Source organism: Hylaeus anthracinus, unplaced genomic scaffold (assembly GCF_026225885.1).
Source record: "Hylaeus anthracinus isolate JK02 unplaced genomic scaffold, UHH_iyHylAnth1.0_haploid 11989, whole genome shotgun sequence".
Taxonomy (NCBI): domain Eukaryota; kingdom Metazoa; phylum Arthropoda; class Insecta; order Hymenoptera; family Colletidae; genus Hylaeus; species Hylaeus anthracinus.
In genome coordinates this window covers 7,715,756-7,742,009 of record NW_026534337.1, presented here as the reverse complement: position 1 = coordinate 7,742,009, position 26,254 = coordinate 7,715,756, and the positions used below count along the sequence as shown (strand labels likewise).

At 42.0% G+C, this 26,254-nt stretch overlaps 1 protein-coding gene across 2 annotated transcripts in view; it reads left to right on the top strand.

Moving 5' to 3' along the window:
* LOC128887661 (tyrosine-protein phosphatase 99A-like) overlaps window positions 1-26,254 on the top strand; it is a 498,087-nt gene that overhangs the window by 420,651 nt on the left and 51,182 nt on the right. For both annotated transcript variants that reach the window (XM_054143797.1, XM_054143795.1), the window contains exon 4: window positions 21,336-21,517. In XM_054143797.1, the coding sequence (XP_053999772.1) occupies window positions 21,336-21,517 (182 nt within the window). The remainder of the gene's footprint in view (window positions 1-21,335; window positions 21,518-26,254) is intronic.

Here is a 26,254-nt window from a genome sequence, read left to right as displayed (position 1 = left end):
TAACGAGTTTAGAGACGTCTTAGCGTACTTTAAACCCGACCCTGGGTAGGCTTCGCACGGTGGTACGTAGAATCGTGGTAAATGGCGGTCGTGCATTATCATAAATCAATCTCGCCCCAGAGCGTCACTCGACACCGCGACTCCCTACGGACGAATGCTAATTACAGAGGCCCGCTACGGAAATATCAAGGGGAGGGTGTGCGCGCGCCCCCGTGCACGCCACCAGTTTGATGTAAATAGGAGATTTTTCCATTTCGACGTTAATTTGCGCGTTACCGCGGGTCGCTGGAAAAGCATTAACATATGAACGGGGTAGTTTGTGGCGTTCATTAAAGCGCAAAATTCATATGGAGATTTTCCTTCAAGAGTATTATGTATCCAACAACCCGTGGATAAGCCATTTACATAAATGCCGGCATCCGCTCAATTTTGTCGGTTGATTTCTGCGGTCGGCGCACAGGAACGGTTAGAGACATTTCCAATGCGAATCGATCCCCGTTCCACCTTCGTTTCATTTTCTTTTACTTTCCTCAAACTTCCTCCGACCACTGGCCAACGAAGTTGAGTTATGATAACGAAGAAGGTGCTCCGATATTTTTGAGAACATCGAGCCGAGTATGGTCGAGAGGAAGTTATCGGTTCACGGCACCGGGGAAGTTTGAACTTTAATCAAGAGATTCTGGAATTTCGTATCTCCCGGGTAACGACTGACGCGGCAGCTCTCAAGGCAACGATCAAGAAGCATCGAGGTATTTCGAAAGCACCACCCATCGGGATTCTTTGAGGAAGCGTTCTGCTTATTTTCAGGACGATCTTCAAGAATTAAAGAAGAAGGAACCATCGATATATATTGAAATACTTTACTCGTTGTTTGATTAACCTTTTATAGGGGAGAACTTTTTGGGAATTTGTTCACTCTTTTGTTCTCATAGTCCATTTATTTACACCATAAACTTAAAAATACAAAATTTCCTGCCCGTTCCTTAATGATAACAATGAGTACCAGTGATCTATAAAGGGTTAAGAAAGGTATTACTCTCTCCGTATCAATATCTTTGAACACTGGTGCGAATAGAACTTTGTAGAGTCCGGTCGGTCTTCGGGTCGAACTAAAGTAATTTCCTTGAAAATAATAAGTCAACGGAGAAATTAAACACGAAATCTGTTATTTGCTAGGAGACTGCTTATTCAGCTAGGATTGCGGATGTACATCCGACAAACCAAGAGGAACCATAGGAGTTTGATTCTTCTCTCGTTCTGCAACATGACTACAAACTACCGCCCAGAGAACTGCTGACCCTACTAACCAACTTGGACATTTGTTCCAGTTCTAAGCTGCATCACTATAGTTTGCTACTCGTAACAACTGATGTACCTTAGACTCGGACATTAATTCCAGTTTGTCGAGTTCTAGAATAACCCTTGCAGCACTATTCTCCACACACTATGTTGCCTTATAGGCAGGGAGAAATAGTGTCAGCCTATAAAGAATTTATAGGTTTAATTACTACTTTAATATAAATGACTGAATAAAAGAATACAAGTGCTCAGAGCAACGTAACGTAGTTTAGTTAGAAACAATAGAAAAATCATTCTAGTGTCGCGCAGGAAACCAAAGCACTTTGGTGTGTTAAAGCGTAGACTCAATCAATGGTCAGCAGATGCCATTGCTTCTTTCAACACTCTACATTCGCCTCACTCTCAGGGGCTGTAACATGCGAATACGTAAATACACCCAACAAACATAGATCGAAATGTAATGTAATTGTAATGTACAGGTAGTGTTATGATAACGCAAAGTAAGAGTTGACCTACGGTAGAAACGCAAAATGAAGGAGTTATGTAAAACAAATTAATTGAAAGGATCATTGTAATGTAAAAATGATGTATGGATTAGTGTCATAGTCGGTAAAACGACTTCGTAATCTAATAAAATAGATACATTCCCCTCGAGATATCGATCAAGAGTAGCTTCAAAAAATTGTGTATACTTTCCAAGTGTTGTAGGACTATGTGTCCTGAAGTATATTACCCAGGGTCATTTTCCAAAGCAGATCGCGCAGAAGTTATCATCCTCCGCGGTTGAATTTCCATTCTTGCCCCCGCCCCTCGGTGCAATAGAGAAACGTCAGCTGTTGATTCTCGACGTCGAGGCGTCGCTTTGGCAAACGACCGTTCGATTATCGCTGTGTCCTAGGTGGCAGAGCAGCGAGAAGCAGTCGCGGTCGTATTCGCCTTTCTCTTCACGACCCTCTCGCTCCATTTGCGCGCCACTTGCACCTCCGAAGGCGCGAAATTCCGGGGGAACTGCTTGCGGGGCGAACTGGCGGCTCTGCACTCTCAGCTGCGAGTCATCAGGGAGTAATTGTACCGAGCCCCGGCATCCCCGTTCCCCTCGTTGTTAAATAATGCCGCGGAGGGTTTGCCAAGTGCCTCGACGCCGCTACCGAACCGATCCCGCGACGATCGATTTCGTTTGGCGACCCGCGACGCGATGCTGCTCGGGGATTAGTCCGCCGAATGGAATTTTCTGTCCCAGAGGCGTCCAAAGAATTACTCAAACGGACCGGAACACTTCGTCTACGAATACGAGTTGTATTCACGCAGAACGATTTATCCATAGGTTGGCGATTTGTCCTTGTGAAACAATTCTTGGGGTCTGAGAAAAGGACTCTCCTTTGTGACATTGAAAAGAAACAAAAACTTAGGGCTTAAGTATGTTTCTTGCAAAAGATTATTTGAGTTTCTTGAGATCTGGATATCCGTGTCACTATGTGAATTTCAGTGTTACACTTTGGTCCGAATAAATTCCCAAAAATACAAATACACGAATCTCTTGACCTTTTTACAACTTATCTCTTTCTCCAGGAACCTTAAAACGTATCATCGGTAAAATTAAAGTCCTGCTCGATGTCCAAGTGTCTCTAAAAATGAAGAGCATTTCTGACAGAAGACGTCCAGAACGTGACGAAACACTCGATCGACGGGAAACGGTTAAATAACAAGGTATTGCGGTTGGTGGCTGTGTTTATTTTCCGGCCTGTCCGTCGAGAGCGTCAATAATATTTTTCACCTGGGCTCGTGCATCCCACGTTCGCGAAGCATCAAAATCGCAGCCCGCGTGACAGCTGTTTTGCCAATTAACTTTCACGGCACGGTGAAACGTAAAAATTGCGAGCGCAACGTTCGATGCCGTTCCCGCTCAAAGCCGGTTACCCTTTGTAATTCTATTACTTCTCGTTGCAGTTTAGCAAACGATTCGAATAACATTCTCGCATTGTATGGGCCGAGTAAAGCGATCGACTTGGCGACACGTGAAATTGAAAAAAAAAGCGACCGAAAAACAAAACGTGACGGGTCGTGGATGAAGGCATCACGCGTTTGGGGGTTAATTCCTCTGCTTCGAGATTACTACGAGTTGGTAGGTCGGGTATTACCCTGAAGTAATTTACTATAGCTTCACCAGTATGGAGGCTTCAAGAACGGTAATAAGATTATTGTCAGCAGAAGTGTATGAAATGATCAATAGAGGTATGCAAGCTTCGAGAAAGTGAAGCTTGTTCTGTGGAACCATCGAGATCTAACGAATGATCTAGGCCTCACTGAAACCTATCAAAAATGTAATCGAAGTAACCAAGTAATTCTTTGAATATTGAGTTTCTCCTCAGTCGCTGCTGTTTAAACTGGATAAAAACATTATAAACTATTTATACATCTATCACATTTATCAACTCTCTGCGTACCTATGAACCCTCGTTGGAATCTAAATATGATGTGCAAAACATCATATACAGTCAATCCCATTCTTTTATGTCTATTGAAAACATTTGTCTAAGTTAATTGATTGGATTGGTTTGATCCAAATACAATTTTTATTACAAATATATACATGTGTGAAGGCTATTTATGTACATATTTATAATCAATCCTTTAATTTTGACAAATTTCGTCGATAGACCTGGAAGGTACGAATACTTATGACACTGACTGCAGTTCCCTAGCAGGCTTGTATAAAACGATATTCGAATGAAAACACTCCATAGCGACTTGTTTGCAACGTTTTCCAATTAACTATGGAACAGCTATTCAGTTAGACATCATCGAGCAAACGAAAGATAAAAGGTTCGACATCTCCCATTCGTTGCTCGAAATTTTTATCTAAATTTATGTTTTATTCATTTGTTTCCCGTTGATTCTTATGGCAGAGAGTTTTATGATCGTCAATTCCGCGCTTTGGCGAGCAGCGTTTTCGTCGGTGTAACGGTATCGCGAAACGACCACGGCGTTATTAAGAATCGAGGTTCGTTTATCGTCGCGGTAAAAATGTAGTCGTAAAAAGTTTTCCGCGATCGGGAAACTTTTATTCGTTTTAAAGCCCCCGCCGCCCGCGATCATCGACTTTCTTTCAAGTTCTCTCTCTCTCTCTCTCTCTCTCCAAATTCCAGCCCACTCTGGTTCTCTTTTGCGGCCGAACCCTCTGATTCCAATTCTCATCCCACTGGAATATCATATTCGATACTGGCAAATTGAGATTCGACTCCCCCTTTAAACCGCGAACCGCGTTCGCGCTCGCCCCTCTTTTTCCAACGGTCCAGCACGAAGGGAGGAACCGTCGACTTTGTTTCACGTGCCGCTTGCCATTCGATTCTTCCTTTTACTTGACAACCCTGCCACTGATTCGCTTCGTCCAACGAAGAAGATGAGAAATCGACGCTGATTGAATTGCTTTCCAATTGCCGGGGAGGTGGGTTTTTAGAAACGGTGGACGTGAAATATCGAGAACTGTATCAAAATATAAAGAAACACCTTCTTCAGCAAATGCATTAATGCAATGGGATATCGCTGGAGGTAGAAATGCGTTACAGTGATAACGAACAACTTTGAGGCGTGAGTGTGAAAAGTATGCTGGGTTACTATGGAAACCTAGAAATCCCAAGCAGCTCGGAAGACTAACTGAGAGGATAGGGTGGAAGCTTAGTGTCCCTGAGAAAACCCATCTTCGAGTAATGATAGTAATAATAGTATCAGAATATATATTCTACGCTCAAGCTATAATTCCTACGAATTCTCTAGAAAAAAGTAAACAACTAAAATTTCTAAACCGGCCTAGCTCTCTAATTCACAAAATCCTCGAGGAAGCTAATTTATGGAGCCCATTCGCTGCCTTGCGCGTTCGACTTTGAGCTTTCGCTGATGATTTTAGGCAGCCCAGAGGTGAGGGGAGTTCGATCAACTTCCTCAAAGGTTCTTAATATATCTCGGGAGCCACTTCCACTCTCGGAAGCCACTTCGAATTGAATCGACTGCATTCTGCAATTGGCCCGCGAAGGGAGGGTCGGGGCTGGAGGAAACGGCAGAGCCGTGAAATGGGAAGAAAGGAAAGATATAGAGTCGGCGATTCCCGAGGAAATGATGCCGATTTATTCAGCCACGGGCCATGAGATTGAATAAGAGCCGAATAATAGGCTCGTGACCAAATTGTCCGACGAGACACACCTGACACCTTTTCTCTGGCCCCTCGAAGGGCTCCCAACGGGGAATTGGAACGACCCGATTCGGATTGCGTGCTATTTCTTTGTGTCACTCTCAAGTGTAGGTGGGCAAAAACAGTTACTCTCAAAAGAGACCAAAAACAACGGTTGGTAATAATAATCACGTTTTCTTCGATAATTTGAATTATTCTTTTTCTATTTCTCATTGAAGCTCCACTTTGTTTTCGAGTGAAGGGAACGAGTACCCTTTGCAGACGAGAGTTCTACAATCTATGCGGTAGAACGCACCCAACTCGACAACAACCGAGTGCACACGAAACTCTCCCCTTCGCCGAGTAAACCGTAGTTTTTGGAATATTGGGCTACAAGCGTATCCGCAAGCTTTTTGCGCGATAATTTGAAATTCCATTTTTCATACGGCTCGCTCTGCGATTTCGCCGCGATGAAACGTTTCGCTGAAACATGATATCGCCAAGTAAAGGGAGCGCTGCGTAAACCAACGTCCAGTGAAATAATGAAAACGCCTCGTAAGGTAAACGTAATTATCCGTCTGTTTCCAATGCTTATGAGCTCGCACGACGCCGCACTATAAACAGGAATAATGCCCTGGAAATTAAAACTGCAACAGCCGCAAGGTATGGTACAAACAATCCAGCGTGTTCAAGCGGAGGCACGTTAGATATTAATTCTGTATTTAACAGAAGATTTATTTGCGGCCGCCGCTGAACACGAGCTCGTTACATTTTGTTTTCGTTTCGTTAGTTTGGTTTGGCCGCTGAATGGCAACCACTCGCGTCTTCGACATGTTCTTCCTCGCATTTGCCAATATTCCAACGAAGAAACCCTCAATTGCCGCGTCTATCGTGTCCGTATTTGAAAAATATATACCTATGAAGTTTTTGACACTTGCTATTTATTTTATTGAGGTAATTGCTAACAGTTCGGTGAAGGCGTTGTGTTTCTTAAGAGTCAATATCATACCGAACATATTTTCACCTATAAAATTAATTCCCCTGATAATAATTCCATCACTGTATGAGAAACCAAGTCTGAACTAAATAGTAAAACAGCATTTCCGACTAAATCTCATTGCACCCAAGAAAAAATCTCTCAAATTGGAACGGAACACCTGAGCCAACTCACAGTCAAGTTACCTTGACCAGGACAACTGGCAAATTTAATCCAAACAGAGGATCAATCTTCAGCAAAGATTCCGATCGTTAAATCGGAATTCCACCCACGAAGAAGTCTCTCCAGTTTCCCCAGAATAGAAACCACACCTGACCCAATTCGCAAACGAAGTTACCTTGACCGGACCGATACGGTACGAGCCACCTACACCCTGACCTTCGCAACAATTAGCTCGATCTGTCCACCCAACGGCTGCAACGTAAAGTAGCTCGCAAATAGACGCTAATCGATGCTCGAAACCAAGGGGAGCAAGCGCATCCGGAAGCGGAAACGCGTCACGAAACGGACGTCGGGAGACCCCGCTGGGATCGTTGGTCGTTTTTCCAACGTCGGTCGTCGAGCTGACAGGAAAAACGTGTGTTCCGTTGCGTCGTCGCTGCCATTCGCTGACATATTACCGCTCAGAGAACATAAATCATGTCGGAACGCGCGTGTATGTAAATACCAGCAAGCGGAAGACGGAGCTGTGTACACAGGCGTTCCCTACGCTTGGCTATACGTTGTTAGAGCAGATGCGAAACGACGGTACTGATAGCGTCGACCAGAGATCTCTCTGTGTTTGGACTGGGCATGGTACGCGTACGGTCCAAATTTGATATGGCGTCGTGCGCGCTTCCGAATCAGACGATAACAACGAGAGACGTGTCCTAACTTGGACACAGTGTAACGAGGCGAACGTGATCGTTGAGCAGAGAAAAGCCTGGAAATTACAATTTTTTAACCTGGGGAGTAGATCAATCTGGAGGACAATCTGTTAGGTTTGATGAACAGTGTTATCCTGGTTCCAGTTTCACCTCGGTGAACGCCATGATTGCGATCACCACTCCTTTCGTCGTCATTCAATTCATCGAAGGATGCGAATCCTTATTTAACTCTGGTCTCTAGCAGTGCTAAGGACATTTAGCTTTAACATTAATTACAGATCTAACTTGACACTTAATATCTCAACATTGTTCGAGACACGCTAATATTTCTGTGTCGAAATCGAGGAACATGACCACAGAACGCTCGAAACGAAGGCATCGGTTATCCGCAACAATCCTCGTTAACGAATTCCACAGCGACCAAAACGCGCAGTTTGCCTAACGCGAAATACCACAGCCACGTCGATACATGCTCCGTGTTTCGATTGGATTCTCCTACCGATTTGTCGTGTAACTTTTTTTTTACTTCGCCATTTCGGTCGTTTTTGGCTCAACGACTGGGCGCGAACAATTATCGCTGTCGCGATGACTCGCGAAGAGAATCGATCACTGGCACGCGTCGAGGAATACGGGATTGTCCAGAAAACATAGAGTGAATGGGTTTCGTATTTAAGAAATTTATTTCTCCAGCGAGACTAGACGTTAATAATAAGCTGAGCTTGGTGTGATCGATACGTTTGTTCTCTTGTATTGGGTACCTTTGATTTTGCTTCTTGGTTTCATAAAAATTTCTCTTACTTCCTTCCCTTTTTAGTAATAAGATCCTTTATTCGCCAGCACAGTATTCTACACGCTTCGTCAAAGGAGATTTGTCCGGATCCCAACAGCGCGAAAACATCGAAAGGGAACGAATTTATGTCCCGATATTTTTTATTTATCCAGCCGACCGGCCATCAACATAAATTTCTTCCCCGGATCCGATGCACGGCCTCGAACCGTACGTAGACCCTCTATTCGGCTCGAATTAAAAATAATGTAATTCGTCGTTGTCACGAGCGACGAATCATATGAATCAACGCGTCAGAAATATCCTCGATAAAGCGTCGCCGGGGCGCGCTTATCGATTTGCGAGCAAATGCGATTTCGAGAATTATAATCGACCCCAGCGGAGTGCATACGGTAACTCACGGATTCGCTCAAATAGAACTGTCGCATTTGCGCGTGAGAGTTATGGGCCGGTCGATTTTTCACCTCGATGTTCAAAGCTTTTCGACGAGAGTCGCTGTGTTCCTGTCGACGCGACCATGATTTCATCGTATACGAGATGGAGTCAGCTAATATTCGACTCTCAAAGATTTTTGGCCAGGAGATTCCAAGTTCCTGTGAAGAACAATGGTACTCAATATAAGGAAACAAATATAACGACTAGACTGTGATTGTTTATTCATTTATAACAAATGGAAATATAGGAAAATCTGTGAGTATCTGCTCAAGTGTAAAAGTATGTAAAATATCAACAATAACTACGTCAATTTAAGTTTCAATATTTTTTCTATATTTCTCGAAATTTGCATAAGCATCCATAGTTTAACCCTTCGCAGTCACCCGGGAGTCAAAATGACCCCAAGCGCAACTTTGAGCTAGAATTACTACAAGTTACTAATTTTATGAAAATATATTAAAAATTGCCAGAGTTATGATTTGTTTAATAAAGAAGGGTTTTTTACGCATTGCCTTCTTGCTGATTTTTTTCGCCATTTTGAAAATTTGATAAAAATTTGTTGCCATGATATTCTCATTCTATAAGGTTCAAACTAATATCCTGAATTTTTACGAGTCGTTCGGAACGATACTGGCAACGCGGCAATCGTTTAAACATGGCTGGGGTCATTGGTACCCCCTGTGACCGGTGCGTTACTTCCAGAACGTGTGACCTCGGAGGGTTAATAATGACTACGTTAAACACTGGTTATCGACGGCCTGCATCGTGATGAAGTGTTTTGCTTAATTTCGTGACCAACGCGTGTCATCCCTCAGCTCGAAAGAGTCCTCGACACCTGACCGTGTCGCACGTGTTCTCCCCATTTAGAAATTTCACCCTGCCGCGGTGGCAAACGCTAACTAAATACGTTCCCGCCTTAATACCCGTCCGCAACAACGGGGGATTTTTCCACGGCGCTTGGAGAGCGACCGGTCCCGTTGTTGACGCAAGAATTATCCCTCTGTTCGAGGTGGAGCACGGAATCCGCCGCACGAGTTCGATCCTGCTCGCGATGCCCGTCAGGGATTTGTGGATCTTGTCGACGGTACGTGGTAAACGTACAGAGATAGGCAGGCGGCTGTATCCACTACGAGCACGGCCGCTGTTTATGCTGGCACGAAATGGTAAATTGCTCTGTATTATCTACTCGCCTGTGTATCGCGTTCCTACGGCTCGAACGAATCGACGGAACGTCAATGATAATCCTGCGGCACGTTCTAATTTTGAGTGATGAACGCGGCTACGTTTATCCCTGTCTCCGGGAGACCGAATCTGCACGCCGAGTTTGCAATTGGCCCAGAACAATTTCCTGTCTGTTGTTTCGAACCGTCGTTTGCCCTTCCCTCATCTGCTCGGCGTATTCTACCCCAATTCGGGAGGGAGCCTAATCGAAAACCCAAAAAGCTGGCAATGTTGATACTGGGACTTCCCTGGTAACCCACTTTGTTTTGCGACTCTGCGTTATAAAATCCCTAGCGTTCCTAAACACATATTACCTCGAATGTACTATCGACAAGCCCCAGGAATGGTAAATTCTGGTTGAAGATCGTTCAGTAAATTTACGAAGCTAATTAAGAATCAATTGAGGTCTGCAACATCTAAAGAAAGTCTCTCAGATTTGATAAAGCCAACTTTGTTTATATTGAATGAAATGTTCGCCAGAATGATTAATATCCATGCTGCGGTTCGAAACTTTTCACAAACAAAGGCCAGAAAGGCTCTATCTTTAAGTAAACGGTAACTACTGGCTGCTCCTCGGAAGAACAATTAATGAGAAGGCAGAACCGTTCTCGCGAAAGGTTCTTCGAAGCTGTTTTACAGAGTTAGCACTCAGCCTCCCAAATATTTAGCAGTCGAGGACCTACCGGAAGCCCAACACTGTTTGGAGCCCCTCTAAACACTCCTTTTGTCTTCCCTGGTGGCCACGATGTGGACCAAATCGCGTGTAGTGCACGTATTTAGAAATTTTCCTCGTTTCAGAATGTCGTTTCCACTATGATATGTTCGTTGTGTTCGTCGACAAAGCCAAACACAATTATTAATGCAACTCGCACTGTTTAATACAGCGCACTGTGTATTTAATGAAATGTCACGTTTTTAGACAGCTCCTGTTGTCCGCGCTCTGTGAAAATAATTGTTCCACGTGACTATATCTGATCGTCATAAAACGCGCCATGGAAAAACCGTGTGTGGCAAAAACACTGCTGGACGTTCCATTCGCTTACGCTAGCCGAGTATTTAATAAAGCTTTATTAATCGGGGTTTGCCTCGATACGTCCGGACCATATCAGCGCATTGTTTTTGAAAAGAGCGTTTCAAAGGGGGTTAGAGGTCCCGGGGAGACCAAAATGCAATTGCAAAATGTTCGCTGACAAAACCACTCGCGTTAGGGGGTACACAAAAAGATCAGCGAAAAGTGAGATGGAATTTGTGTATTTTATGGAATGCTGCAATGATCTCTGTAAAGAGCTGTTTCCCGTTAGTAAACTGTTCATTGCTTTTTATATTTCTATTTAATGGAAGAGAAATTATTTCCCAATTCTTCGTATATTCACGAGCTAACTCGAGTTGTATAATAAACTATCTGTAGATATATGTGATTAAATTACATATTACATACATTACATACAGATTGTTTTATTTAGCGGAAGAGAATTATTTTTCGGTTCTTCGCATACTCACGAGTTAACTCGAGTTGAATAATAAATTGATGCGTATATAATCAAATTACACAACACTATGTGTCTACTACTGCCAATTTCGATCCAATTATTCCATCGTAGCTCTCGATCGTCACCTGGAAGTAATAGCCTGGAGATTAGGTGTCACGGTTTTCCCAAGCAAGGAGTCCCTGGGGCCCGAACCAAATGCGTGAACTGTCCGAGCTTTGGATTCAACGACAACAAAACGTCGGATAAAGCAACAGGACATCGATCGAGAGTTAATTCTCTAGATAACAAAGGATCTCTCCACGACAACCTCCAGAAGGAATACGGAGCCCCGACACAGAAGTATAGCCAACGGGTTGGCCGAAAGCTCTCGTTCCCGGTTAACTAAGAATATAATTGAGATCATTTAGGGAGTTCTCTATCTCACGGACGACCCAGTTTCCCTGTGCGGTCTCTTTGTTTCACGGGATAGCTGGATACCGAGACGGTAGCTGGCGAGGAGTTGAAGCCGGAAATAAGTACCGGGAGAGAAATTCGGTGCCGCGTGCAAGGGGCCGGCCAATCAAAGAGATAACTAGATCCCCATTAAACCGCTTGTAACTTAATTAATTGCGGGGCGCTGGCTAATGTAGCACGACTAACGCCGTAGATAGTGTTCTCAGAACGCGATATCACGTGTAACGTGATTTGCTCGTTAACCGAAGTTTGGCAAGTGGAATACGCTCACGACGCCCCGCGTCGCGCGTCTGTCCGCTTTCGGGTCACGCGGCGCTCGCGAATTTTCGGCGAACTCCGGCACGTCGCAGAATGCCAGCGGAGGAAACCAAAGGTAGAGTGAAACACTGAAAATTTAACGACCCATAAAAGTCACAAAAATTAAAAATAAACGTTTCTCGCCTGTGTTGAATTATACAGTTTGCTTTTTTGACGTCTGTGGTGGGATGGACGCGTTTGGAGGTTCATGAAATGGAAATTGTAGAAGGTGAATGATTCAAGAGAAGAGCTAGTTTTAGGTTTGAAATAAAAATACATAGTACAGATAATATTTCAGAAAAATAACAACTTCAAAAATAAAATAATACTCATTTGATTTTAGAAGTGAAAGATCTGTGATTCCAAGATGTAACCACGAATATGACTGTCCTCCTGAAATATAAAAAAGAAGCCATGAGAGGTTCTGTTCGAAAAGGTACACACGGTACGACTCCGGTCGAAATAAAGAGTGTTTTATTTTGAACGAATAACTGAGAAATAATTATTTTATAACCCTCATAACCAATACACATCATTGCTTGTCTGTATTGTTGCACAAACGCTGAGAGGATAACAAAAATTTCAACCCAATATAATTGACTCCATTCTGAAATAAATTATTCCTGCTCCAGCACATTAATTATCATCATCTTTGAGGAATTTTTAAGTGAAAAAAGGAACCACTCGCCAGTATTGCTCGTTTATCCTCTAATTAGCTGCAAAAGTAACCGTCTTGATGAACATCCGTGGTTCGCGACGCGACGCCAGGAATTCGAGTGGACAGACGGCAGACGTCGACGCGTCGTCGTATGAATTACACGCCATCGAGCGCGGTGTAGTTTATTTTTTTACAAGACTGTTGTCAATGGTGACGTAGCACTCGTAACCGCGTCCGTTGTGTCCCGATGCAACGAGCTTTGTTTTTTCACGGATCGTTTCGTCCGCGGAGTGATTTAATAACGATGCGTATTACGCTCGGCGAGGCGAACTTGTAGCTGAACGTTGATCGATAATTTCAACGTGACGCGTGGAGATTGACGGATGTTTGAATTGCAAAAGGAAAAAACAACGATCGTACTTTTTTCCTCGCTTTCGTTTTTATGGTTCGACTAAAAATTTGATTGGTTTTAGATTAAAGGATTTGCTTATTCTATTTTAATAATATCGAGCAACAACAAAATTTCATCGACTATTTTTTACTCAAGTTTGATGGGTAAAAGTTCCCGGTTCCATTTGAATAAATTGAAAACAATCTAGAAACAATAGTATATCAAAAATATTTGTACAGGCAATTTGCCTCTGTCGTGAGACTGATTTTTCGAAACGGAGGTACGTCAAAAATAATTATAAACGCTATTCACCTCGTCCATGAAACTGATGTTTTATATCCCACTCCTCGATAGATTTCCAGTTCGTCCATTCTTGCAAATAGTAATTGAGATCGGGCATTGATACTGAAATTTCCCCGGAAATAAAATATCACGATTTCCAATTTGGAAACTAGCAGATTATAATTATATCGAAAAATAATATGAGGAAAAATCTCGAGGCCGCGTATACGCATACAATGCGGCTCTTATTTTGCATTTTCGATACCGAAACGTTTGGATTTTGCGCAATGAACCTGCATCTATTGTTGAAAAGATACGCAGACATGAGACCGCTGCGTTCAGCCTCCGTATCCTATCTAATGGGTTCGTAAAAAAGTTAAAAAGTAAACAGAAAGACCTCGATACTCTGGAAATAAAAACTGTGGAATTTGTTATTTCCTGACTTAACAACATTTCCGCAGAATACGTTTCGATACTTCGATGAATTTCGTTTATTCGGCAAAACTTGAGCCATTTCCTAGCATCGCTAGATTTTTTACATCGACGACCAATCGTCATATAAATATGGATTATATTAATTCGATATTCATTGCAACAATTTCTGTTTTTAATTATATTTATCCCGTTGCATTTGGCGTGTTTTTAAACAGTGAGAGAAGTAATTTCGCTTGTTATTTCGCGATTTTATACATTTCCTGCATCGATACTAACTACATTAAACGTATGTTTACCTTGTAATTGGGGAATGTAAATCAAAGTACAATTTCGCGTTGCATCGGTGAAATGAATCAGATATTGAATTCTGGAAAGGGGTGCGATTCACAATATCGCAAATTTTTTATATCAAACGTGAATCGTATCGTTTCTTTCAGAACCATTAGCCTCTGGTAATTGTTTTAATATTTAATTACATTAAATATCGCTTTCGTATGTTTCTTCGTAAATTCTTTCAATTAATCCCATTCGTATTTATCGATAACAAATTAATGAATTCCAACAATTTGTAGTGGTCCTTCGACTCTTGTTCGCGATGTGCTTTTAGTATAATCGTGGTTCCCGACAGGCCGTCGCAAGTACTTGAACTCCACATTCAAAAGCTTGAAATAATTCATAACGCTTGTGTACAGAAAACCAAAATTTCATCTCGAATAATGGGAAATCGCGAGTGAAAGAGATGACACATAAAAATAAATATTCGACGGGACGAATACTCGTTCAGAAACAAAATTTTATACTCGACACCTACAAATTTATTTCGTGCAGATAACCTAGACGCTAATGAACATTAAAAACCCAATAACGAAGAAATAAATGCACTCATGTGTTATTCACACGGTACTGAACTAGGTATTTCCTATACCTGTACGTCATCCCATAACTTATTACACTTCGTATTTCGTCGTTAATAAAATATTTTCCCTCGTTACTTGTATCGATTCGACGAAATGAATGTTTAATTGGCAAGGTCTCTTCGACCCTGCGAGATCAGCATTTATTCTAGCGTGATAAATCCATCGATCCACGAGTTGCGTTGGTTCAGTGGACAGTTACCGTTGGGAACTAATAGGAACAACTGCGATTTCCGATCGCGGAAACGCAAACACCGTTCATTCTTAATACTATATTAGCGTCTCTAAAACGCTCACCCTCTCTGTCGTGTTCGACGAGGCGACTCGATATCGAGGAAAAAGCTCTGGGTAGGAATCTAACAGGTTGCAGAGCACGTCGTTATGATAATCACACGGCGAAAGCTCAGTCACGGTGTTACTTTCGTCGTTTCAGACTGGAGCTACGTTTGCATGAAACTCCAGCGCACGCAACGAGTCGCGGGCAAGACTATGACGAGCCTGGTGATCGATAACGTTGGATACAGCGATCTCAAAGCACCGTTGTCCAGAGATGGAAACGTATTAAATTACGATACGTTGAGAAATAACGCAACAGTATCGATTCTCCTATCGAATGGGGAAGTCTGGACTCCCTGTTGGTATTTCGAATAGTGCAGCTCCCTATACAGGGAGGATCCGGAAACGGGGGGTTGCTGAGACGATTCTGAACAACAATTTCCTTTGCAAAAATGTCGGATGGGGTTTCGTTAATGAGATATTAAGCGAAAACCCCGACCAATCAGACGCGGCAACGTCTATGTCCTTCGATGCACGTCGAGTCACTTGTTCGCGTACAAGCGCGACCGCTAGCGCGTAGCCTTCGTTACCGCGGCCGCTCCAACGGTCTACGCGCTCTCTGATTGGTCGGGGTTTTCGCTTAATATCTCCTTAACGAAGCCCCATCCGACATTTTTGCAAAGGAAATTGTTGTTCAGAATCGTCTCAGCTACCCCCCATTTCCGGCTCCTCCCCGACTTTTGGGACACCCTGTATGTCGCTTTTTGAAATAAAAAAGACGCAGGCAATTTGATGCCAATTGAGATCACAGGGTTTCGAAGTAAACGGGAATAATTGGTCGACGAGAAAGAATGTATGATTGGCTTTTTCCGGGAAGCGGCGTACATTGTACGATTTAGATTTTCATTCGCGGTGCTCGTCAATAAATATGAATTTGTTCTTGTAACGCGCAACATTTTCGTTCCCAGTGGTTTCTGTCTTCTTTTGATGAATAAACTTTTACGAGTTTCGTATGTGTAAGAAGGACTTACATGTAAGTTCTTGCCTACTTATACATTCGTCAGTTGGATAACGTTCGAGTTAAATAATGATGATTACATACATAGAAAGTACATTTCAGAAGACATGTGTCTATCAATTTTACTCGTCCTGTTATTTTCGTTATAAAAAGAAGCAAAGATGGTAAAGAGTAATCGATCTTTGACCCCAAAATAGCAGGTTGCTCTCTTAATTCAGCCTGCCACGGTCGAAGGGGATAGGGGTTTTCACGGTTTTCCACAAACGTGGATCTCGGCCCTCGAAGACGAATGCCCTCTGCTCCCTTCGGCGACAGTTTTCTTGCGTGGGCGACGTTCGTTGATCGAAAAGTTAGAGACGACGATTTATTTCTACAGAACGATAGGGAGCGCATTGTGAATCAAAATTTCTGATACGACGTCCCGTGTTCCTCTGATCCTGCCCGTATCCCTTCGAGGGTGAAACTTTTCGTTCAGACCACCGAGTCCCGAGGCCTCGTGATGGACTCCATCGTGCCACCTGCTGGTTCCATCACACCTAAGCTAAAAGTAACTTTTCGACTCAGTTCCCTTACAAGAGGAAAGAGTAATTTCGAGTTGACTTTATTACTTCTGAACGAAAGTGAAAAGGAGAAACAGCGAGAGGTGACAGCTATCATTTGAGCGAGTCAAATTTTACTATTAAACTGGGACTGGTCAGAAATAGATGAAAGATAGATAGTTTGTTAAACTGTATTCTAACTTCCTAGGTAGTTTAATATTATCGAGGTATTTGAATATTAAACGAGAAGAATTTGAAACAGTACAGTTATGAGATACGTAACTGCAGCCGAAACGTTTATATTAATTGGACAATGTTTAATAACGAGAAGGTGATACCTGTAAATAATGACAATTAATTCCTCGAAGAGTAGTATTCATAACCGAGTAACGATAACAACGAATCGCGTGGCAGATATCGAAAACAATTCTTACACCCAATGAATATTGCAAACCGTTATTAATTATAAATAACAGATATCAAGGTGCGAAATAATTCGTAACGCTGCAAACTTTGTAATAAATTGGCACCCCCCGAGAAATTGAATCCATTGTAAATATTTAAACATCCGTCAAATATTAATGTTTGCCCACGACATAAGCGGCTAATTACTCCGCGAAAATATTCGTTAATTGCGTCGTGTAATAACCGCGTTCCGCGAAGCACTGTGAATATTTATTTCGTGAAATAATTAGGCAAATAAAACACTCGCCATTGCCTTAAAAAAACATTATTCTTAGAATATAGTTTAAAATACACAAGCGTAAATGTAAAATCAATTTATCTTTCCTCATTGGATGATTGAAAGTTCTCCTTTAATGGAATAGACATTCGTCATGCGAGCATTACCAACAAAATTCGAATAAAATTCCAGCAAACTCCGCAACGAGATAAAGAGCGGTTCCGCGAGTGAAAGGGTTCGGGGGAAAACGCACCAGGCACGAGTTACGCGATTCTTATTGGTAAACCTCTCGGAAACAATTGAGCATCTACGCAAACGACCGAGGGTGGCACTAAACGTGGTTACACCGTTAGTGAAGCGATTTACACGGAACGAAACGACGTAGAAAACATTTTCCACCATAAAACACCTGCGCGGCTCCTTCGAATCCAATCTCTCATTGTAGACAATGGGACGATAATAGATTCGAAACTGATACAGTTCAACCAGGTAGCGTGGATCTAATAACGATCGCGGAGGATCATGAACAGTAGCAGAGAAAATAGTCGGCTGGGAATTTCGTGTGACGCGTAACAGCGATATCGATTTCCCGGCTAGCTGGAAAAGCCCCAGCGAATGACCGTGTCCCGAGCGTGACCAAAATTGAAATGATCTGCTTATACGAACGATAAGCAAATCGAAGTGGCGAGAGTAAACGACTGGCGAGCGACGTTAATTGGAAACAAGTTATCGCCATTATTTTTTTCACCCTCCTGAAAGCGATTGCCGCGCGCAATCCAATATTATTCTTGTACGCAACTTTTTTTTATCGAACATCATTTGTTGTACACTTTTGGAAGCTAGTCGTAATCTCAACAAAAGCAATTAATGAAAAAATAGGTACATAATGCTGAAATTTACGTTTTATAAGAGCGGTATTTATTACGTTTGTATTTTAAATGTTGAATTCGGTCTGAGTTATTAATGTTCGTAAATTAAGTTGGAGTTTACATAGTCACCCCACCCTACGCACTACACAAAACTACCCCTTTGGTACTCTATTTACATTCATTCCACTTTTCAGTATATCTTTCTCCATAACAAAAATATATCCACCCCCGGTATACATGTTATTATTATTATTTTTCACACAACAGCGCCCACGGTTGATTTGACGGCGCTCGCGAGGAAGAAGCGAGAATAGAAATGGTAGCAATTAAAATACACCTGTCGTACGAACTCTCGTTCCTCCATTGTTTTGAAAAACAAGTTTCGGATGTAACAGATAGACGTACGCATTGTTATTAAATCTGCAGCGAAAACAGTTGGTCGCCGGGGGCCGTTTAAATAACATGCTGTTTAAATAGCAGAAAAAGCGTCCGATATTTTTCTTCGAAGCACCGACGGAAATTGGACGCGTAAATTTACGGTGGGATTGAATGTTTCGAAAAACGCGAAAACGATTTGCAAAATAACGAGGTGTGCATGAACCGTTGTAACGTTTCTTTATAATTATTTGTATTTTCGTTCGCGTTACACGTGGGAAATTCTGCAAAATTTAAGACCCGGGGGCGGAAACCAACCGGTGCTCTCTATTGTTACAATGGTTCTGCTAATTGCCAAGGATCCGCTGCGTTTTCGTTACAGAAGCCATGCACTCTTGCTTTAAAATATTCGAAAACGCGTTTTCTTAATTAGACCGTTTATATTAATGAACAACCGATTCATTCTCATTAATTTTCTGAATTGTCCTCAATCTTGTATTTCTGCATTTCTTCTAAAATGAACTAAAAGTTAATGAAATCATACCACTCGAGAATGAATTCCAGATACTGTACGTAAACAAAATAAGATTAAGTATTTTTATTAATAAAAAATAACATGCATTGCTTCCTTTTATCAACCCCTCAATATAAACAAGATTGTTAATTAAGTAATATATTAACGAAAATGATACGTCTAACAAGCTATTTTTCATATGAAAATACATGCATCTGTGCGCGCATAGTGTATAATAATAATAAACCGTATTTACATTCGCTAAATATGAAATTACGTTGCGTAGCGAGTACGTTTCTCCTATCTCCTCTCGAAATACACGCGTGTTCCAGTTTCCCCATTGTTATCATGCGTTAAGTTCAAACGATGCACACAACGTGGAAGCGGGCGGCCGCGTAATCGCGTTTTACAAGTTTATTCGAATTGCGAGACGCAGGACAATTTTTCCCAAAACCTTTGAGACCCTCGGTACGGTATCGAACGAGAGAGAGGGGAATAAATTTCCTCCGCGCTTTGAAGCGTGTGTCGCAACGGTGACACGAACCAGAAACATTGTGGAAACCGAGAAATGAAACTGGCGGGTGCTTAAAAATTCTGTAATTTCAACCGCCCTCGTCGGGCTAACCGAGTTTGGGAACAAATGAAAGGAAAACGGCCAAGAAAGAAAAACGCGCGGCTCGTTATGAAATTTTTGCGAGACCCAGGAAAAAGGGATTTCTGATTTTACCAAAAAAAAAAAAAAAAGAAGAATGTTTGCATACTCGCGTGCCGAATTCAATGTCGACGAAGCATTTCTCGGCGTTCGCGATTTTAAACGGCCACCGAATGCTGCGATAAATTTGCATTCGTTAAATTCGTGCTTCGCGTCTCGAAGTTTGCAAATTTAATCATGTGGGCTCTTATTTGAAAACGGTGGTCGAATATCTCGGGAACTATTCGTTCCATGGTGGATATTTTCACTGAAAATTAAAAAATCCAAAAGGACCCCCAGAAAAACCCTGTATAATCATCGAGTCGAAAATTCGATTTATAGTTACAGCAATGAATTAATTAAAATAAACATATCAAACAGTTCCTGTTTAGAAATCTAGGAGCATAGAATGAATTTCGATTAAATTCAGGAAATATTCTCTTTTTTCTTTCGGAATGAAGAAACGCAGATAAGCACCGTAATTGGAGGACTTTTACGGCCATACCATCCGTACGTAAATAGTCCAATCGAAGATTTGACACGGCCAGAGGGCAGAGAGGGAATCAACCCGAACGCAAACTGCGGCAATTAACCGAACCGCAGCTGCGCGAGAACTTTGGTAACGGATCGCGATGGCGATTAATAACCTGTATTAATTAGAGTGAAACTGGTCCCGTATAATTCTTAAGACGGTAAAATCTCGCGGTGCGCCAAGTCGCGTCTTCGACCACGCATTACTCCACGTCGAACGAACTCGAACGCCCCCGCGGTAAAACGCTATTGTTTGCCGGATCACTGGGATGTCGGGTATATAATTAATCGCGCTTGTCCGTTCCCCGTATGTACATCCGAGTCGTCAATGATCCGTCGATGGCATTAACGTCTAAACACAGTCGTTATACTGCTTATTGACGAGCCATTGTTGCTAATCCCGATCAACCGTGAAACAGTAACCGTGTTCGCAGTGTTTCCCCATTACTTCCTTCGTGATGTGACTACAAATGCTCTCTGTAATTAGCTACCGACAGGAGTTAAATATTTTAGCGAGCTTACATTCTGCAATCATTGTTCCTTATGCATTTCAAAGATATCAAAGTGACCACCTGGAGTAGAAGAATACAACTACTACTTTCCATTAACTCTTCAATACATTTTGCCAATGCATGCAAAAATACCATATTCACATGAAAACAATGGTTTTAAATGAAATAAAATTTGAATCGCCATCAGGAATATCGTGCAAGGTTTACACAACACTAAATTATTTAGTTTTCGATACACCAGGCATAACGATATTCCCTCCATTTGGTACCCTTATAAATATTTATTAAAATTCCCAATCGTATGAGTTGAGCCGTCACCCATTGATGGATGATGTGACGTTCGAAGCGTTGAAATAAAAAATAACGCGTTCGAGGCGGAAACGTCCTTCATCGAAGTTTCAATTTACCGACTTAACCGGCATATTAATTCAGGAAGTATATTCTACAGACATTTTTCATACGAGTATAAAATCCGCAGTCTATTGATTTACATATATAGCCAGTGGTTAGCGTTGTTACCAACTGAGGATCAACTACGAAATTTTGCAGATCATATATTTAAAATTACGATGTCATGATCACAAAAACCGTCACTTTCCAATTCTGCCCCGTGCTAACTACCTTACGTTTGTTTTCAGAATCTACGAAAACGGACCATGGAATGCAACAAAGGAGATCGTAACACCGAACAACGAGACATGCTACGTGATCGAGAAACTTCAACCATTCACCGTCTACAGCTTCCGCGTGTCAGCTGTGAACGCTATGGGACGCAGCAGGCCCAGTCAGCAGTCATACTACATCGTGACTCTTCGTGAACGTATGTTTTTCCAGATGCAATTACCGTTATTTCCCTTATCGCGCGTCGGTGCCGGATTTCGATTGGTTACGAGCCTCGGCTGAGCTGCGATAGCGCATCCCTCCAACGGTTCCATTCGAGGCTTCTACCGTCGAGCTTTATAGGAAACCTATACGTTCTACCTTCAATGGCTGCCCATGAGAATAAATTCGACGGGCGTTCATCGAGCCTTTAACGAACGCTCCGTTTTCAACTTGGTTTCTTTTTACGTTTGCATTTGTCGTTTGGTGCTTTCTAAATTAATTGCTTTTCATATTTATTGAGCAACGCGAGTCACAAAGTAATTCGGTTGTGGGTTACCGTAACAGGGCATGGGCCAGAAATTGGCAGAATTTTATTCTGACACCGTGTAGCGATTTATTTGTCAGCGTTCTTTACTGGAACAGTTACAGAAATAAGCTTTGTTTGCTATGACCTCTATTTTTATTTTATACTAATTTATAAATTTATATTATCCGCGCCTCCCATACCCAAGAATAAGGAGTCAAACGAGAACACGAAACGTAGGGTACGGGATTGGTCGCGTATGTAAAGCGGTCGACTGTGGATCCGAGGATCGTGGGTTCGAATCCCCGTGCCTTAATTTTCGTTTAGACTCCTAGAAATGGAGCAACCTCCCACAAACTATCCCTATGACAACCGTTCGTCGCTTTTAAACTCGTGGCTCGCGAATCTGTGTCGGGACATCTCGAAAGATCGCACGGACAGATCCACAGGGAACCCATAACTCCCCCCAAAAAGGGCCCAATGGGCGCTTCGAGTCACGACGAATAGAACACCCAGAGGGATGATCCAACCGTATAATCGGGTCAGAGGTGTCCAGCGGAACGAGACCCTCAGGGACGATCTTCAGGGTCGCGAAACCAGACGCTCCGACATCCAGGAAAAAGAACGCGAACGCGAGTAGCAAATCCACTCGTGGGCATATTCAATCCAACAACCTTAATCATTATTAGACTGCGGATCTTTATGCAAAATAAAATATTCGCGAACGTCCGTCTAAAAATTGAACCTAAATAGGAATTTATTTTATTCTGCAAATGTTATAACATGAACTTTACTTTCAATCTTTTTTATATTCTTGCATACTGTTTGCATTTTGCAGTTTCTTGCACATTCAAATTTTCTATAAATGCATAAAGATCCGCAGTCTAATCATTGCCAACCAATATGTGAGACATCTGTAAACGGTGACACAATCCTTGATAGTTCAAACAATGTAATCTCATTTAACTCGTGTGACATTTTCAAATTGAACCTATCGAGTGTTCAGAGAAAAGTCATGTTACTTTTACGAAACGTTCCACAATTTTCCCAATTTTCCCAATTCCCGAATTACCGAACTTCCCTTTGTTAGAATCGTCCCTCGCTATTCGAGACGAAAAATGTGCGAATAATTGGAAAATTCACCTTATTCCTCGGCGATTGTCGCTCAAGAGTTTGCAGGCAGCTGAAGCGGCGCTAATTGCTGCATAGGAAGGGAGCAATGCACAAGCCTTAACTCGAGCGGTCCGGCTCGCTTTTGCTGCAAAGGACTACTTTCGCAGCCTCCGTTTGTCTTTCTAGCTCGGGAAATAGGTTGAGCAGGCCACGCGCTACCTAAAGCCCTATAAATTCTGTCAACGCCGCCGGGATTGGCCGACGCTCGCTGTATACCTACCCACGCTCGACAAACTTTGCGCCGCGAAGACGACTACGACACAGATGGCGACAAAGACGCCCACCCACGGGATCGGTACGGATCCGACCTGGATTCCCATGCGTATCGCGACCGGCAATTACCCGAGGGTACCGGAAATTTGTCACATTCTAACCGCTTTCAGCCCCTTAAATTTTATTACAAAACACTGACACAGAAAAACTTGTACATTCGTTTACGGACCGTAAGTGTGGTCACGGTGATGTATTGCGGTGGATAATAACCGACACGTAAATTAGAATTAATACAATAAAGAAATATACGGTGACCACGCAGAGAGAAGAACGCGGTTGGGTTTAAGAAAATGAGGTACCCTCCAATCGAGGTGATTTTATTATCATAGATAGCCATTGATCCGTCGATTACAACGGTGATCAGGGGTTACTTCAGAGGTCAAAAATTGAAACGGTTCAAAAAGTAGGTTTTTGCACCGATCTCGGTGGGTACATCATTTTCAATTTTTTTTTTACGTGGAGGAACATCATAGATCCAAGCCCGAAATCTACTGTCTGAGTAGGTTTGGGGTAGTTTTTGGTGGATGCGGTAATATTGAATTTCTTTCATCTTGGAAAGAAGAAGTTGGAAATGACGTATTCACTGAGATCGGTGCAAAAAACCATTTGTTGGACCATTTCAGTTTTTGACCCCTAGGAGGGAGGGGAGTTAAGGGTCAAGATGACAGCCATTGTAATAGCCAGGTCAAAGGTTATCTATGACAAAAAAATCAACCCGATTGGAGGGTACCTCATTTTCTTAAGCTCAACCCACAAAACTAATAACAATAAGACTGATCTACTATTGAAAGAGTCCCAAACTTGCACTTCCTGTCAGTGTTTAACATTTTACCACTTTTCTAATAATTTTCGGATATTTTGAATAACATTACAAGAAGACAGTTTTAAACCGTTTAACGTAAACATCTTTAACGTCAACGTTTATAGAAACGATCCCTCGATTTACGGGGTATTTTTGTAACATTGACTCTTAACCAATCTGTGCTACGAAGACATCAATAAAAACACCACATCGTGTCCCGACCTAGATTCATCTGCGTACCGCGACGTCAATTAACGCGTTACTCGGAAATAGCTCGCGAATGAGATTACCTACGAGAGATTTCCGCGAGTGAATATTTGATGGGAGCGAAGGAGGGGCTAGTTTAGTTTAGTATACATAGAATTTGTTAGCCGGCGTTCTTACCAGCCAGGTGTGTTTCGAGACAATCAGGAAGTCGTGAAAAATGAGGGCGAGATTTCCGCCGACCTGACGGTGGACAGCTCGCGGAGGGAACGACGGTTTTAGTATACATGGAATTTGTTACGGTTCCTGGGCTTCCCTCGCGGCAACAGGACGAGATTCGGTTGCTGTCTGAAGGGGTTTCCTTGTATCTGGAGCGAAAAAATCGATTTACCCTTTGTTGAGTGTGTATTCCTTGATGTTTGATTTAAAAGTTGCACTAACTGGTTGCACACACTTGGTTGCTTGGTCCGTCGCAATAACGATGAGACGTCGAGGCAGAAATAATACACAATTTGAAATTAATTTAAAATTAATTAATCTAATTTATTTTCAACTGCCGTTAGCACTTCGTCGTGATTTACAAATAAAGAAACGTTTGTTACCCTCTAATTCGATTCCAAGTGAGAAATACATTTTGCACGGATATTACATTCGACGATTCATACCCTCATTGTCTGCTCTGTCAGAATGTAAACGCTACAAATACACGCAAATGATTAATATCGCGTAACGTCGTGCGTATTATTAATATTCCTGTGTTATTAACGCGGAAAACGCGAATTGGACGCATTGTTGGAACGATCCAGCATCGCGATTTGCGTTCAAAAATTCGCGCGATTTTACTGGACGTCGTGAGAAGACCCATTTGACCTCGACAATAATATGTTAATCATTAATGTTACATTCTCGCGCTAACGATCACCTAAACACTCGAATTAATTAATCAGCGCCTCCGTATATATCGCGTTACATCGTAGGTACCGGATAATTGATTGATATCGTATTGCTGGATTAATTCGGCGCTGCATGAATAACTCCGTAAAAAAAATATACGTATATATTGTCAAAACGCGATTCCATCGCGTTACTTGGTTACGTTGGAACAACGAAAAACACTCGAAACAAGCCGTCCAATTATCTCATGAAGTTACCCCGATACGAAATGTTATTTCATGCAAAACTCGAATTTTAAGGGGCGAGTTTGTTAAAAGAAAAAGTTTCATTCCGCTACACACACCGTTCCGTTTCATTCCGTACACTATTTTTTTTTTTTTTTTTTTTTACTAGAGTTTTCACTCGTCAATATTTTGTTACACGTAAGCGTACACGTTTTCCATGAACATTCGCGATGATAGCATCGATGTGTATTCGATTTGATGTTGGGTGGGAACTTCGTTATATGTATTTTTCAATAAAAAATGTGTAAGGAAATCGGTTATTTGTTTGAGGAACTTACATTTGTCAAGCAATTGTTTCGCGTTTGAACATTATATGCACGTACCAATTTACATATTAGAATGTTAATAAGCCAATATTGATAATAAACTCACTGTTCAAACTGTGTAATTATCGAGTCGTTGAATGCCATTACCACAGTCAAACCGAATTTGTATTACTACTAGGACTGTATCTGTTTATTTGGCTGGTCACGAATCTCTATTATGGTACAATTTTTCATTAGCATACGATAGCACGGGTGCGCCGGAATTGAATGTAGCAACACAGCCTTGATGCGTCATTGGAAATCACCCTCCTTGTTGAAAAACATACTCGGCCAGATATGGGTCCAAAATTTGATTCCAATAACAGATGACACGTAAAACCAACGTACAGCAACGTACTTTCAATATTCTTTATCTTTGCATTGAACAGTACCTTCGACTAACCATGTTTACTCTTTGGAAACCAGATTAATAAACATTGTTTTCATACCACTGTGACATATATTGATATCAATATTTCTAAATGTTTATAGACTT